This window comes from Hydra viridissima, unplaced genomic scaffold (assembly GCF_058129835.1).
Source record: "Hydra viridissima isolate aposymbiotic clone 2 unplaced genomic scaffold, HvirCarnegie_v1 scaffold_9, whole genome shotgun sequence".
In the NCBI taxonomy this organism is placed as follows: domain Eukaryota; kingdom Metazoa; phylum Cnidaria; class Hydrozoa; order Anthoathecata; family Hydridae; genus Hydra; species Hydra viridissima.
Genome location: NW_028324308.1, coordinates 6188096 through 6204118, shown reverse-complemented (window position 1 = coordinate 6204118; position 16023 = coordinate 6188096). Strand labels below are relative to the sequence as shown.

The following is a 16023-nucleotide window of genomic DNA, read 5'->3' as shown; positions in this document are numbered from 1 at the left end:
CCTCAGTTTTCCACTACTACAAAGCGTAATAAGTTTAAGCAAAAACCTCTCAATATTTTAAAAGAAATTTTAAGTGTATCAATTTTCATAACAAGCGGGCAATTGAGCAATATTCTGTTTGAACAAACCTCCTGACATTGCACCTTATAAAAAAATTTAAGGCCATTAATAATAGTAAAATTTTAAAAATACGATCCATTAAAAAGTAAACAATAAAATGTGTGTGTGCTGAATGTGCGTGTGTGGTTTTAGCTGGCAATCGTAAATGTGTGTGTGTGGTGCGTCGTCTAAGTACCTATGTTTACTTCCTTCGTTTACTTGGAACAAATATTTAATTTAAGTATTTTTTTTTTTTTTTATCTCTACGAAAACTATTCCTTCATCAAAAGACTTCAATCAAATTTCAACGTTAATTTACTGCTTATTACAAGATAACTAAAAAGTTTGTTAAAAATAGGTTTCCGCTGCCAAAATATCCCTCTAGAGTTCAGAAGAGAAAAAATTTCCTGAATGTCAAGGATTTGAAAATCCTGTTGAACATTTTTCTTTTTCATGCGAAATTTTTTTTATTTTTATTTTTAAAAAGTGTGTATAAAACATCTGAGCAGTGATCCGTTAAGTTTTGGTTTGGGATGATTTAGATGATTTGAAGCTGCTTTTAACTTGTAAATAAGCATAAATGCAAATTGCCTAACTTATGATGCAATAATAAAAAATGATGTTGTGTAAATAAAATGTTTTTGCATGATATTTTTATGGTTTAAATTGACGAAATGTTTTGAAATAGTTACACAAATAACATATGAGGTTTTTCTCTTACATCTACGATATAATAACGTATCAATTCGTAGAATATTCGCCTCTATGGTTGAATCTCTGGATAACCTTGTTATTAACAACCTCTATCCTTATATTAAGAAGAAGCAATTACATAACTGCCATTTCTCCATCTTTAAGTGATTCTGTTTTGTCATGTCGCAATGTAACACCATTTTTAATGTTACGTCAAAGACTTGCAAAATGTGTTGCTTAATTATGAACGTTTTTATATCTTAATTTATTTTCTTTACCGAGGGGAGGATATTTTTAAAAAGTTAACGTTTCGCAAAAGTTTTCCCGACGTTCTCTGTTTATTTTATAAATTTGTTTTTCGTTTATTTAAAACGATAGCGGTTGTTAATCACGGAAGTCATTTCATCAAGCTTATTATCAGTCTTATCAAGACTCATTTGTATAATATTCCATTTCTTAAAAAAACTTAAATAGGGGAAAATTTCTTACAGAAAATAGTCTTAAAGGCTTAATGATTACAACTAAATATCATCTAAACTTTTCCCTAACATCTTCAACATTTTATCACGTGGCTGGTAAAGGAGTAGGATCCAAGTATATAAACCAAAAAACCATGTATTTATTTCTTTTGACGTCAAGTAGTGCTTAGTTTCTCGCGTTTCAGGCCATATCGACTTGACCCCAAAAAATTCGATGTTATGATTTCATAGTCTATAGATAAATATAGATGAATCGTCTATAGATAAATATAGATGACTCGTAAAAATAAACAGGTACAACCTTGTAGGGGGAAAAAAACAGTATTTGTTGCCAATCGCTCGGTAGTTGGTTAAAAAGAAAAGTAAGCTTAAAAGAAAAAGATTATGCTTAAAAACTCATAAAAACCCCTTTTTAATACAGTTCAACTTAAAAACAAAGTTAATTGAAAAAATCAAACTTGTGAACTAAATTTGCTATGCGCACACTTGTAACAGAAAAATTATCATAATATTTTAAGTAGATTCACTTCACAACAATTTAAGAACAATGATGAATAAATTACGGTAATTCTTTAGGGAATGCGATTTAAACGGCGAATTAACGCGATTTAAAAAACAAAGTGTTAATTATTTTTTATGTTTTTTCTTTTTAACGGCATTTCATAATTAGCTACTGCAATTTTTAATAATCTCGTAAACGTGCATTGAGACTTACTCGAACGTGAGAAATTGCTGTACTTATTTGATGAATTTAATTTTAAAGTTTTTATGACAAAGGATACCCACGTGAAACATTAATTGTGATTGGTTCTTTTAATACTTCCTTCGCCATATAAGTGGTTGACTGTTTTCATATGCAGCATGCTTAACCCACGTGAGTAATCTCTCTGTATGTTTCCTCAAGTTAAGAAAATAGTAATTCATTGGAGAAATTGATTAAGCAAGTAAGAGATATTTGAACTTAATTTGAGTTTACTTATCTATTAAAAGTATGTCGAAAAATTCAAAAGAATTACCAAAGTTCATAAGGAGACTTTCTTTGAAAAGTATTTTTGAAACTTTTTCAGAAGTTTCTAATGAAATGGAGAGCTCTATTTTATTTCCTTCTCTACTCACAGATGTACCTGTCCATGGAATTAAAGCCAATTCAAGTTTTTTAACTAGAAGTAATTTCACGGATTTCAAAGGTTTGTTCTATGCGCTAGTATCACTAAAGCACGAGCTGCTATTCGGACAAGGTAATTGGTACTACAGTAAGACAGATAACCCCGCAAGTGTAAAATATCTAAGCCATAAAATAACTCAAAAGTGTTTAGCTTTAAAAAAAGTTATAAGCGAAGCAACGCATGTAGCAAGGATCGTTCGTGATGTGTATGATTGTAAAATTGAAAACGAAACTGTAAAACCAATTTATTACGGAAACCGAGCAATTGACCGTGTAGAAAGAGTTCTAAAGAAAGACGATTTAATGTATATGATTGAAGAATATAATGACGTTATTAAAGAGCTTGAATCTTTGATTTTAATTCCTTCATTATTGCGAGATATTTATGACCAAGATTTAAATGATTACATAAAAACCATATCATTCGAACTTCCACAAAATGCAGACCTCATGACTATATATAATTTACTTCGCGAAATAAGAGACGAATTAGTCGCACCTTCAAATAAAGTCATTGGGCGAAATAATCATTTTTGTAATATTACAGCGTCTCTCATTGACGACTTATATACTTCAATAAGCTGTTTACTTGAACTTTGCTTATCTGTTATGAATATCTATCAGGAGGTTTTGCATAGAAGTATGGGAACAAAAGAAATAATATGGAAGAACGACTTTCATCATTTTCGAAAAAATGACCTAGCAGGCGAGTTAAACTCTATTCGTTTTGCGGTATAGCTAAGAATTTAAATAGAAAACTGTGCATGACCTTGCGAAGGCCGCTTCAAGTTATTTAACGTTTTGTTATGTAGATTTTTATGTAAAAGATTTTCTTAAACATGGCTTGAAACAAGGCATGTGATAATATGTTGTGAATTTCTTATTAATGTAAAATAGTTTCTGAAAAAAATTTATATTTTTTTTATAACAAGTTTTGTTACAGTGTGTAATCGGAAAAGTATACTATACCGTTGTTTGATGCCTTGTTAATCATATACATTCGATTAGATTAATCAAAGCAAATAGTAAATCTATAAATAAAGAGAGAGTTTCTATCCTTCTAATAAATATTTTCTCAGCTTTAATTAGTATACACGAGTAAATAATACTGTGAATACAAAACATACGATTTATGGTGTTACACTGGTTTTCATTTTAGAAAAAGAGTTGTTGTTTTTACAAATAAACATTCATTAAAATTAACATTTTTGCTGGTTGCTTTTTTATTCAGTATTCTTAATTGATGCTTATGTCTTCGTATATGTTTTAAGAGCTTTAGATTAAATAAAAAATGATTTGCCATTGCTTTTTGGTCAATAATTCAAATTAATATAATAACCAACATTAAAGGATTCTCGGCCTATTTTTCTTCTTGTTTTATTAGTTTTCACTAGCAATAAAGTTGATTTTACATAGATATCATTCCGGAAGCCTAAGTAACAGCTTTTAAAGCTTAAAAAGAAATCTAAAAGCTTTCAGATAACATAATTTCCTGCAAAAAATCTACTGAGAAAGGAAAATCTACCAGAATATTAAACCTTTTTAAGAGGGCTTTTGGTATTTCTAATGAATTAAATTTATTCCTTGACCTATAGTGTAATTTTTTACTGCTGCTTAAGTTAATATCCAAAAATATATAAGAATTTATTAAATGTATTGTATGTAAATAATACAAAGCTTTTGCAATATATTTAGATACGATAAGCATCGCTACATTCTTCTCTAAAACACTAATCCCAACTAAATTTACCGATTGTTTACTTCTGGTTCGAGTTCACTTGTTAAAAAGCCCAATTTTTTAAACTCAAAAATGAGCAACTCGGTAGCGGGAACTGCTGCTACAGTAAAATTAAAAATCAGAATTACCGTAATAAATATTGTAGATTGCTGTAGAAATTATTAAAACATTACCACGGTAGCAATAACATATTTAGTTCAAACCATGTCTTTAATAAAATATCATTTTACTTTTTATCTCTATTTCCTATCAAGTAATTTAAGAAAATTGGATATTGGCGAGCGATGTAGAAACAGTGTTTTCTAAAAAAAATTGGCGTAACTACTTACTTTTTGCTGGTAATATATTCTAAGTATATAAAAATTAAAATCAGCAGTTTTCAAGAATCTCTATGTAATTTGTTTACTGTTTTGACAAGTTTTGGAAACATGTAGTTTTTAAAGTAACTCGTTGATGTTTTTCACCTGCATATATGTTACCCAAGTCTGCTCCAATAACATTAAAACAACCACAAATACTAACGCTCTAACCATTACACTACAAGCTTCGTACAACCAGCTTCGTACAGCCTACAATTTTTGGAGTTCAGCATCGGTTATTTAACGTCTCTATATTCACAGATATCCTCGGCTCTACTTGTAAAAATATTCGAGTAATGCTCCTAGGGTTTTCATGCTCCTAGGCTTTTTAGGTTCAATTAACCCAATTTAGAGTTAAAAGCTTTCGGTCTTATTTAATTATTCCAGTCGAAGTTTTTAGAATATTCTTTATGTTTTAATGCCTATATTATAAATAGAATTTTCAAATTTTAGAGAGTTTAATAGACTTCAATATTTAAAGCTAATTGTTAAAAGAGTTCTACATAAAATTTCCTCTATGCAGTTTTGAAAGATATTTAAGTATAAAGGACTTTTATTATAAAGTTTGTTTAGATTTTACAAAGAGTATTTTATAGCCTTTAGAAATGCATAGTATACAAAAGCAGGTGAATAACCAGCTAACAAAAAAAATGTTAAACGAATTCACCAAATTAAATGTTTATAAGAGCTGGATTAATCAAGTAATTTTTTCACAAACGGTTATTTAGAAATGCCTAGTTATTTTATATTACGCATAACATAATTCGATTAATTTATTACGATCCTTTTTCGTTAAATTTTTATAAAATTTCGAAAATGAATAATCTTACGATAACTACTATCGAAGATTTTTCTACAAACCCATTCGTTACTAAAGCACTATTAAGGAATATTACACACGTAAATTAGAACAGTTTTACTTTTATTGAAGTTGTCATAAAAATGTTTCGAATTTTAAGCTATGTAAAAAATGTTAAACTTGTTTGTACATTTATCTTCTAACAAAAATCATAACTTGTTATTTGACTGCCTAGGGTAAGTCGTATTTTCTCAGTTGTTTCCTGGCTAGTGTTCTGACATGCTCCTCTGTTGCTGAGTACTGAGACTGAAAGGTGTTTTGAGTAGCAATTGGTCCTTTACTGCTTTCATCATTTACCTCTTCCTCTGTATCCGAGACCTCAGTGTTTCCTTTCTCTTACGAGTCATCAATTGGAACCTTACCACCCTCGTTGACCTTACCAAACCATCGTCATATGAAGGATTTTGACATGTTAATGACATCAGAACTGTAGAAACATAGTTGAAAAAAAATGTAGGTGAATTTCATAACTAACGAATATTTACGTTTACGAATCCTAAATAAGGATTAAAATTCAATAAATTCAGAAAACTTAGCAATACTAATAAAAATACCAGCAAAAAAATGTCTTTAAAAACTCTTTTTTTAAATGAGAACTGATTTGATATGTGGAGCACAATTTTGTAAACAAATAAAATTATATAAAAAACCCACTTACGAACCTTAACGCAAATTATTAACGGAAGTTTCGTAACTGACGCAAGATACATATTAGTACGATTAAATCTTACAATAAATTTCGCTAATTAGAGTACGATTGTAAATTATTAATCAAGTAATGACGTTTTTTACGAAAAATATAATTAATTTAATCGATTTTCGGAAGATCAAAATTTTCCTCGTTCGCGATTAAACTGATGCAACTTCGTATAATCGCAATCGAAAGTTTTTTTTCTCTAGTATTTGCTTTACAATGCAACTCGGTATATGACAGCATTATTATTCAAACGAAACATTGAAGTAATGCAAAAAGCTTCTTTAGGGTTTTAATTTCGGTCTGGAAACGAGTTATCAACAGTTTCTAAGAATCGGCTTTTGTTTTTCGGTTTTTATCGAATAATAACGAATGAATGTAAACTTCTATTTTAGTCATTAGAATTATATTGGATTTAAAATAATTTGCATAAATAGGCATGCAAAGATACAAGTTTAGAGAACGAAAATTGCGATACGCTGCGTACCTTACGTTTTTTTGTTTTAACCCTTAAAGACATTGCACTGTCGGAAAAAGTGTGACGAGTTTTTTTATCACTCTTAATTTTTTTTTTAATCATTAACGTTGTTATGTTCTTATTGTTTTAAGCTAACTTTATTAAGTAGAGTACATCCGTGTTAAACGGGCCACAGCGTACTTCACGTTCACTTCAAAAAAAGCTTAATAATAGTCCAAGCATTGGTGGCAATATTTATGATAATTATGCAAGCAAAGCGTTCAAAAAAAAGTGATTAAATGAAAGAAATTCAGAGAAAAATTTATCTAAGATATTTTTTTTAAAAAAATTTATTCAAGATATTTTGACATGTGAAAACTTTATGCGTGGGCTCTTCAAAAAAATAGTCTTCCGAAAAAATGTCTTTAGCAATCAAAAAACTTTTTTTTGTATACAAACGTGTGAATTGTAGTTTCAGCTTTTCTTTTTTACTACTATTTTAGATGTAATAAACAATGATTCATTTTAACCTTAATTTCTGTTAAAATAGTTCAATTTTTTTAAACTTCATTTTGATTTTTTTTTTTAACTAAAAATTTTCAATAAAAAAAAAATGTGGCAAAATTTCTTAACAAATTAATAGTTTTTAATTTGTTCTAAAGTATGATCAGTTTTTGCATGGTTTTATTCTACCATTTAACTTTTATGCTTTGTATTAATAGTGTTATTTTTAGGTCAGATTCTTCGAAATAATTTAAGTGTAATCTTTTGTTGTTATGCATCAGTCGCAGATTTTGATCGTTTTTTTATGCGAAAAAATTTTTTTCATAAATTGTTTGAAATTTAAAAACTCTTACGAAATGATATCATTTCGATTCAAGATTCTGCTAAGTCATACAATCGATTGATAACATTATTTGAGCTATCGTTTGATTTTTAAATCACGAAGACAATCAGAAATTATCTGCTGATAATTTCTGATTGTCTTCGTGATTTAAAAAAAGAGACATCGTTCGAAATAGCCTTGTTCTACTTTAGTACTTTAGATTATTTATGTCGGAGAAACCATAACAACATAACTAACAGTTGTTAGGAAGAACCATAAAGTTGATGAAGATCTACTTTATATTGTCGTTCTTTAAAATTAAAATTTGAAAAAGAATATTCATAGAAGCCACTTTGAAAGCTGAGTCTTTAACATTGTAGAAACTTGGGTTGAGTTAATGTCAAGTCCAATTAAGTCAGACACAATTTAAGTTACCATAATGTATGAGAAAGCCCATCCTACCTTATCAAATGTAACAAGTTCCAGTCAACTTTGTGTTATATGCTGTTTACTTTCTTACATAAACAACATTGACAAAGTTTTGAGATTTCTTTGTTCATCTGATGAACAGCAACACGGATTATTAACACTCCATGAATGGGAAAGATCTTTTAACCATTCTATTCATATTTTATTTCCAATAAAAAAAAAAAGCCAAGCAAGAAGAGACTCAAAGAAATTTCTCGTTAAACAGCAAAGTATCTACATTAAAAAAATTGAATTCCTACAAAAAATGGGACCTGTTAGCTCCCAGCTCCCAGCTTTACAATTTCAAGACAAAGCAAGTTTCACTCAAAATAAGAAATTAAAATGTTACGTTGAAATCAAACATCGTTCGAGTAAATTTTCAAGAATCAAAACAAAGATTTTTATCAATATAAAGAAAAATAATTCCTCCTAGTTGAACATTTTCTTTTCTTTTTTTTTTTTTTTTTTTTTTTTTTATTGATCATTTTATTTAAGATAAAACCAATTCCTAATTTTTTTTCATTTTTGTAAAAATTTTTCAAATTTTTATTATAAATTTACTTTTTCTATAGATTTAAAGGTTTCGCCAATAAATATGTATGGTAGGCATTTTATAATAATTTTTTACATTTGTTTCCTTAACTTATAACAATTCTTATAATGAAAAATTGATAAAATTTGGTACAAAAAACACGATTGTGTCAAATAGTTATTCTGTGCTGAGACTTGCTAATTTATGAAAACCGTTAAACTTATTCTCACAGCAAATTTTAGATAATAAATATACATATCCATGGCCGACGACTTTAAGAAAATTCCCCCAGGGCCCGAAATTTCTCTCGGTGGCTATGTACGTATCAATATAAACTTTTCACACCAAAAACTTTGCTGTTTTAAACGCATCAAGTTTTCTATTTTAGCGAACTTTAGAAAATTTGATTTTTTTAAAAAAGTCTGTTTACAGAAATTAGTACTTCATTCGTTATTACTCGTTAAAAACCGAAAAACCAAACGTCGATTTTTAATTTCCGTTAAAAATCTTATAAAAGCGCTAATGTTTAATATACAAAATATTAAAAAGATTCAAAAGAATCCCGATCTGAAATTTCAAATAAAATTGAGGTAAACAACTTCAACCAAAAATTAAGAGATTTATTTTCACACTAAAATAGTAAAGAAATTGGGGGCGGAGTTGTTTTTTTATATGTACTTGCAAAAACTTAAGCTATAAAAGCTATTTAACTAGTAAACTTCAAAAGATGATTTTTAGTTGAACTTTACATAAAACGGAAAAAGAAATGATTTGGAGAAAGTAGGGCTGATATAGTAACCAAAACTAGACAACATTTTAATCAACGCATCTCCTAAAACATTGGGTTGCTAAAGTACCTGATCTCTGGAGATCTATTAAAGAAAGCTAGAGCAAGAGCAGAAGGGTTGATACAGTTAAATAACGAGAAAAAAATTACGATCAAACCTGCTAGATTCTCTACATATGTTCTATAATATTTAGATCACGAGAACTTTAGGATAGCGATCAAACCACCCCGTAATGTATTCGGGTGTGTCTTTCGGATCGTTTTCTTGTTGAAAGACAAACGTCAGTCCAATTGAGCAAAGAGCATAAAGTGACATGTGTTTTCCAAGATAAACGAATTGGTTTATAGTTCCAGCACTATGACGCAGAGGCCCGCCTTAATAAGCTCACAAGCAATCCCACATCATAATATAGAGGTATTAAATATTGAATCTAGTACATATAGATTGTCAAATTCGCTTAAGCCCGTCAGTTGTAACATCATAAATTTGGATTCTTTTCAAATTAATATTGTTTGGTTCCAGAGAACCTTGAGACATTTTGTTCCTGTCCAGTTGATATGGTGCTTTGCTCGTTCTACTTGAGCCGTTTTGTTTCTTTCAAAAATCTTTGGCTTTTTCTACAGGCTGACATCAATGAAGTTCTGCCTGTTGCCGTATTATAAACAAAAAGAGACAAAAATATTTTTTATAATTCGCTTCATTGAAACGAAGTAATGATAAACGTGATGGAAATTTGACCAATGCTAAATATACCGTGGTGTGACCTAACAAAGTCCTATGCTTTGAGAAAGTCCTAATTTAAGAAAAATTTATATATAAGAAATTTGTCATTTCTTAAATTAGGACTTTCTTAAAGCATAGGACTTTGTTCGGTCACACCACGGTACAATGGGGGAAATAAGTTTCTTGCAAATACGAGAATATTTCAACCTATCGTTTTTATTTGATTTTATTAGGGAGTATTTACGTTCAAACCACAGGAAAAAAAATTCACGATAACTTTTGCGTTGTGATTTATTTTTAGTTTTTTAAATTTTTTTACCGCAAGTGTAAAATTAGGCTTGACGCACTCGCTGTTTTTATCAAAATAATCAATGCTGCTTTTTTGACACTTTTCAACACTATTTGTACAATTTTATAATAGCTTTTACGCAATTGTTCTGTGAAGTTTATGGGAACAATTTGGACTTTCCAGGTAGATTTGTATATTATTGGCACAATTTACGTACCGAAGAAAAAATATCTCAATCAACAGCATACATACATTACTTATGTATGTAAAAGACATTTTTGGCCTAAAAAAACGTTTTGTTTTTCTTTGTAAAAGTTCATCAAATGTAAAAAATCTCTTTTAGCACTTTAAAGCAAAAAATCTATGAAAGTTTTAGATTTCTAGGGAACATTTAAACATTAATCAATTTTAAATTAAAAGAGAACTTCTCTAAACTATTTGTTTATAGTAAAAAATTGAACAAAGAAAAAAATTTTTTTTTTCTGAGGGTTAAATGTTAAAACACTTCAGAAAATGAACATTCATTTGCAAAAACTTATTGTTTATCAAAGAGAGACAAATTGGAATCAATTTTTTCTAATATTAAATTTTTATTGACAATGTTTCTATCAAACTGCAATGATGAGCAATCATTTCGAAACATAAGCTTATAAAAATTAAAATCCACTCCGACATATTTCCAAGAACATTAAACTGCCTATCCAAATATGAAGGCTTCATTTTCTTGTTTTATGAGAGGGTTGTGTTTAAGTTTAATTTATTTATGCTTATTAAGGTTGTTGGATGATTATCTTGGTTTGTTTTGACTTACCCTCAATGCATGTCTCATCGAATGGTTTCGTGTTTGGTTCGTGTATGTTTCATGTAATGGCAGGCTTTCGTTTTTTTTTTTGCATAAATTTTTGAAGTATAGTTATTTAAATACCTTTTTTTGTGTTAAATCATGAAAATCTTTTTTTGTTAGATTGTAACCAATATATATTTATTTATTTCAAAATACGAAATCCTCTGAACATATTGACATGCAAGAGACTTATCAAGGATAGTGTATACGATATGATAGCTTTTGCAAACTGATTTGAGGCAGAACAGTAAAAAAAGAATTTTTTTCAGTTTTCAAATCGTGACGATATGCTTACTCCTAATTTGAGAAATATGTAATAATAGTTAATGTTGGTATTCAAATATTCTCAAATATTTTACTAAATTATGTTCTTTTAATACACAAATACAATACATTTTAATTTACAGATACAAATAGTAACACGCAATCAAAACCTTTTCAAAAAGAGTTCTCCTAACATATTTAGAATTCATACTAGAAATGTCTACTCTAGGACTATTCTCAACATTAAAAAATTTTCTTTTTCTCTAAAAATCTCCTCTTCAAAGTATCTTTTTTTTTCTCCTCTCTTTTGCAAAATGTCCCTTTTCTTCATCAAGATTTTCTCGAACGTTTTTCTATAAGTCTGCAGATGTTTCTTAAATCAAGTGTTACTCTAGACAATATTTTTATTCAGCATGTTCGTTTTGGGTTTTGATTTCGATCTGTGTGCCATGGTTCACTAAACAGGGAATGCCGGTTATCTTTATATTAACATTTGTCTTTGGTTGTCTCTAGCTTCAGAACTGTCACGAACGTTACAAACTGAACTATTATACTTTAATCGATATATGGCAGGTTGAAAAGTGGAGAGAGATCATGAAAACAAAAATGCAGGTTCTAAACATCCCAACGTTTTTCATAAGCAAAATGGTTAAATTTAGTAATTTAACCTTGAAATTTGATTTCTCCGGAAATAGTTTGAATTCCTCAACCTTACTTCATTATTGCATAAATTAACATATTTAGCATTTTAAATTTCACAATTTTTCCGTTATTAAAGAATAATTAGAAGTAAAGTGTTAGCTTCTTTATCAGGTCTTTTAAAAAAATCGAATTTACAATAGCTTATATCTATTAAAATTTAACAGTAATAGTTAAAAATAGTTATCTCCTTAAATATTTTGTATACCTTACCAAAGCCAACTTAAAAAATGCAGCCTGTTTGCTCAATATTAAAAAAAAATATTCCCAACCAAATTTTACGTTCGAAAACATTTTTTCGAAGATTGGACAATTCTCTAAAACTTTTTGCATTGCTTTTCATATTCTTAATTTTTTGTTTTGTTTTTTATATAGATTTCTTTTTTATATTACTTATTTGTATATATTTTTTAATATTTCTTTTTTACATCTCTTTTTTATAATTTCAAAAAAAAAATTTTTTTTACATATTTATACAAGAAATATTTCTTGACATGATTAACGCTTAATAATTTGTTTTCGAATACACGCAAAAATTTCACTGTAAATAAACCTTTTAGAAAACTATTTTCCTATTTTAATGTTACATCAAACAACAAAATTACTTGCCTTTTTTATTATAACCATTTGTTTACCTTATTCTCTTTAATCTTTTATTCTGTCACAAGTCACAAAACGACAACGCTACATTTAAATGTCTGGTTTTATATGCTTTTAGAGATAAGGGCTAAATACATAACTAAACAAAATTATTTGCGGACGTTTTAAATGCATGAAAAGAACATTTAGCGTATTTTTTAAATCATCAATGTTAAATCTGATTAAGACAACTGATTATTTGTAAATTTGCAAAAAATGGAGAAGCAAGACATTACCAAGTTGTGTGACTTTGTTGATGAAACAGAAACTTTGGTAAGGTTTCTAAGTCTATAACAACTTAAAATCAAAAAATCGTTATTTTTTAAGATGTACTTTAAGCATTAGGTTACCTTTAAAAACTTACTTCACTACGATTTGTTAGTCCTACGCAATGGCTGGATCTCATTTGAAACTATGGATTTTTGCGAATACTGTAAAAACCTCCATATGTAAGAATACAAATAGAAATACAATGCGGCTTTGTAATCGTTTAAACAGTATAACTTCTTAGAATTGAGATATTAAAAACAGGGGACCCTTTCCCATCTCACCCCACCCATTACTCTAAAAAGGCTTGCATATATGACTAGACAATATGAAAAGCAATTAAATCATATGGGAAATTATTTTAGCGGAAACTATTTATTATTTAATAAAATTTTTCCGCTTTTTCTAAAATAGTGAAAATTAAGTCAGTTCTGTCATTCAAGGCCGCTTCTTACATTTTAATTTTCAGGATTTTAATTGATTAGACAGGGGTTAAACTGGTTTTACTAATAAATTATTTTGTAATTTTCATAACGTTATCAGTAAAAGTATTTTTAATAGAAAATTTTGAAACCACTCCAATATTGTTTGAATCTTTTAAAATGATTTATAATCATTGTCATTTTAAAATCTATTTTTTTGAACTGGAGAAATGTTTTCGCAATAACAACCATGAAAAAAATATTTTTAATGAAGCAAAAAAGATTTTTTTTTTTAATGTGGTAATAAAAATCGCCTCCATGAGCCAAAATAGTCTTTAATTATCTTTTTTTTTTTTTGAAAATTCACATCGAGGATTTTTTATTGATTATATTTTGTAAAATAAAGTTTGAAGCGCGACAATATATAAATTGTTCTTACCGTAAAAACATCTCAACAGTTTAACTGTTTATACCTTAAAACCATCTTAACAGTGTGAATCATTGAATTATTTCGCTAAAATAGATTTGAGTCGAGTTAAAGTAAGTATCGAGTTGAGTCGAGTTATAGCAGAATGTGAATCTAAGTTCTTATAAACAGGAATTATAATTAATTAAATCTCGTTTTTTTCGTTCTGACTTTTTTTCGTTCTGACATTATTCCGTTCTGACGTTTTTCCGATCAGCGATTTTTTTGTTCGGACTTATTTTTGTTCTTACTTCTTTCTATTCTGACAGGTTTTCATATTTAGCTCAATATCTTTAAAAAAGAATGACGTCATGATATTAAATAACAGGCGCGAGGAAACTCGACTATAAAATCTTTTTTTAAAAATTTTCTTTTCTTACAATTTAACAAGTGATATCAATCATTAAATTTGGTTTCGATAAAAGCGTGCTAGCTTCTTAGGGTATATATATATATATATATATATATATATATATATATATATATATATATATATATATATATATATATATTGTACGTATACACATACAAGCTTCCAACTACATAATTATCAACAATCAAAAATAATAATAAAAAAAAAATATAGAAGCGAGAATTTAAAAAATATAATTTTAATTTGAATGTAATTTTTAAGAAATTTTTAAAAAGTTTTTTTTTATTTCAGTCTATGTTTCCAAATGAGTAAACATTCCTTTATTTATTTCATTCTGCTATAAAATGGGTGCTCTTGAGAGTAAAAGATACTTTCGACATGATGTTGACTAACTTAACACAATGAATCAGTATTATTAAAGCAGTACTCTAGTACTGCTTCGATAATATTGATTCATTGTGTGTATTTTGATATTGTATTTTTTATTTTAGAAGGAATTTCGGTCACAAAACTCCAAGCATGCTTTGAGAATAAAAGATCTTCAAAAGCAATTTGACGATGCACGTATTAGGCTTAATAAATTGATTATATTACAACCACTTAGCAAAAACACAGAAAGCACTGGCTCAGATCACCTTATAGAAGAACAGCGAAAATCAAAAACGTCTAGCCGTCGTCTTTCCTATACTTCTGCTATTCTTATAAAACCAAAAAAGCCAACACTTTTGTTTGATACAATCAACTTACTTGTAAAAGTTGATGAAACTAATGCAAAATAATATTTTTTTTTTATATTTTTGGTTTTTACGAATATCAACATAAAGATTTTTCCTGGTACAAGAAAGCTCAATAGAAATTATCAAACAAATGGAAGAAGAAACAGAAGAAGAAAAAAAAACATTATTTGCAATAAAAAAACAAAAAAACGTTTTTACTGAAAAATTAAAGTCCTAATGGGAGAAAAGTTTTGGGCTAGGAATAATCCCTACATTAAAATTTTATTAATTTTTTAATGATGGTTGTTTATCATAATCTTCTTGACAATATAAAGTAATAAACCTTATATCTCTTTAAAGTTATTATATCTCTTAAATATATCTCTTTAAAGTAATTGATAAAATTATCCAGAAAATACCCGTGTGTATTTAAAATTTCCCGAGTAAATTTTTTCTGCCGAGTAATGGAAACAATGCTTAACCTCAAGATATAAAAAGAAACCTGGTTAAAAAACTCAGCAAATAATAAGGAGCAAATATCCAAAACAGGTTTCCGAGTAATTGATTAGTCATTAATTGTAATAATCTTGTTATTTGATAAGAATGCAAGCCCAAGCAAATATATTTGGAGTCAGCTACTTATTTCAACTCAGCTTTTATGGAAAAAAAAAAGAAAATGGGTACAAATTGATGAACTAACTGCTATTGAAAAAACATATTTTTAATTGACATTAAATTAATATGAGTGATAATTTAACCAAAATAAATTTGAAAATTTTTGATTTACAGACAAGAAAATAAAAGAAACTCTTTTATTCTTAATCGTCAACACTGATTCGAAAATTTATCGCATATACTTAAAAATATTTTTGTTTCTATTATAAAAATCTATAAAATTGATCATTTGTTAAAATAATTAGTGTTTATTTTAAAAATGAGTTTCTGAATATTAGAACTAAAACATATACACTGGGTTTTGTTGCACATAAGAAGAATTTGCTCCACCGATATTCAGTGCCGGATTTATTTAAGTTAACCGTTTACTGAGATTAAGTCAGAGGTGAGAGCATTCAAACTTTACAGCTTCTTTATCATTACTGTCAAACTTTTTGTCATTATTGTTTTGTTTGCATTTTTAAGAGCAAAAAAAAAAAGAAAAAAAAA

General features: G+C 28.1%; 3 protein-coding genes and 1 long non-coding RNA gene across 4 annotated transcripts in view; 2 read left to right on the top strand and 2 right to left on the bottom strand.

Moving 5' to 3' along the window:
• LOC145185579 (RAC-gamma serine/threonine-protein kinase-like) overlaps window positions 1–16023 on the bottom strand; it is a 385494-nt gene that overhangs the window by 80816 nt on the left and 288655 nt on the right. The gene's annotated exons all lie outside the window — the stretch shown is intronic.
• LOC149883756 (uncharacterized) lies at window positions 2170–3410 on the top strand. The gene has a single exon (XM_090098942.1). It carries the CDS (start codon window positions 2263–2265, stop codon window positions 3172–3174), a length of 912 nt encoding a protein of 303 aa, XP_089955068.1. The 5' UTR covers window positions 2170–2262; the 3' UTR covers window positions 3175–3410.
• Window positions 5513–6051, bottom strand: LOC149883755 (uncharacterized). Its single transcript, XR_016455989.1, has 2 exons — window positions 5947–6051; window positions 5513–5819 (listed from the first exon to the last, which is right to left on the bottom strand). It is a non-coding gene; the product is annotated as an uncharacterized LOC149883755 (long non-coding RNA).
• On the top strand, window positions 12698–14935 carry LOC149883754 (uncharacterized). Its single transcript, XM_090098100.1, has 2 exons — window positions 12698–12888; window positions 14635–14935. Exons 1-2 carry the CDS (start codon window positions 12832–12834, stop codon window positions 14920–14922), a joined length of 345 nt encoding a protein of 114 aa, XP_089954226.1. The 5' UTR covers window positions 12698–12831; the 3' UTR covers window positions 14923–14935.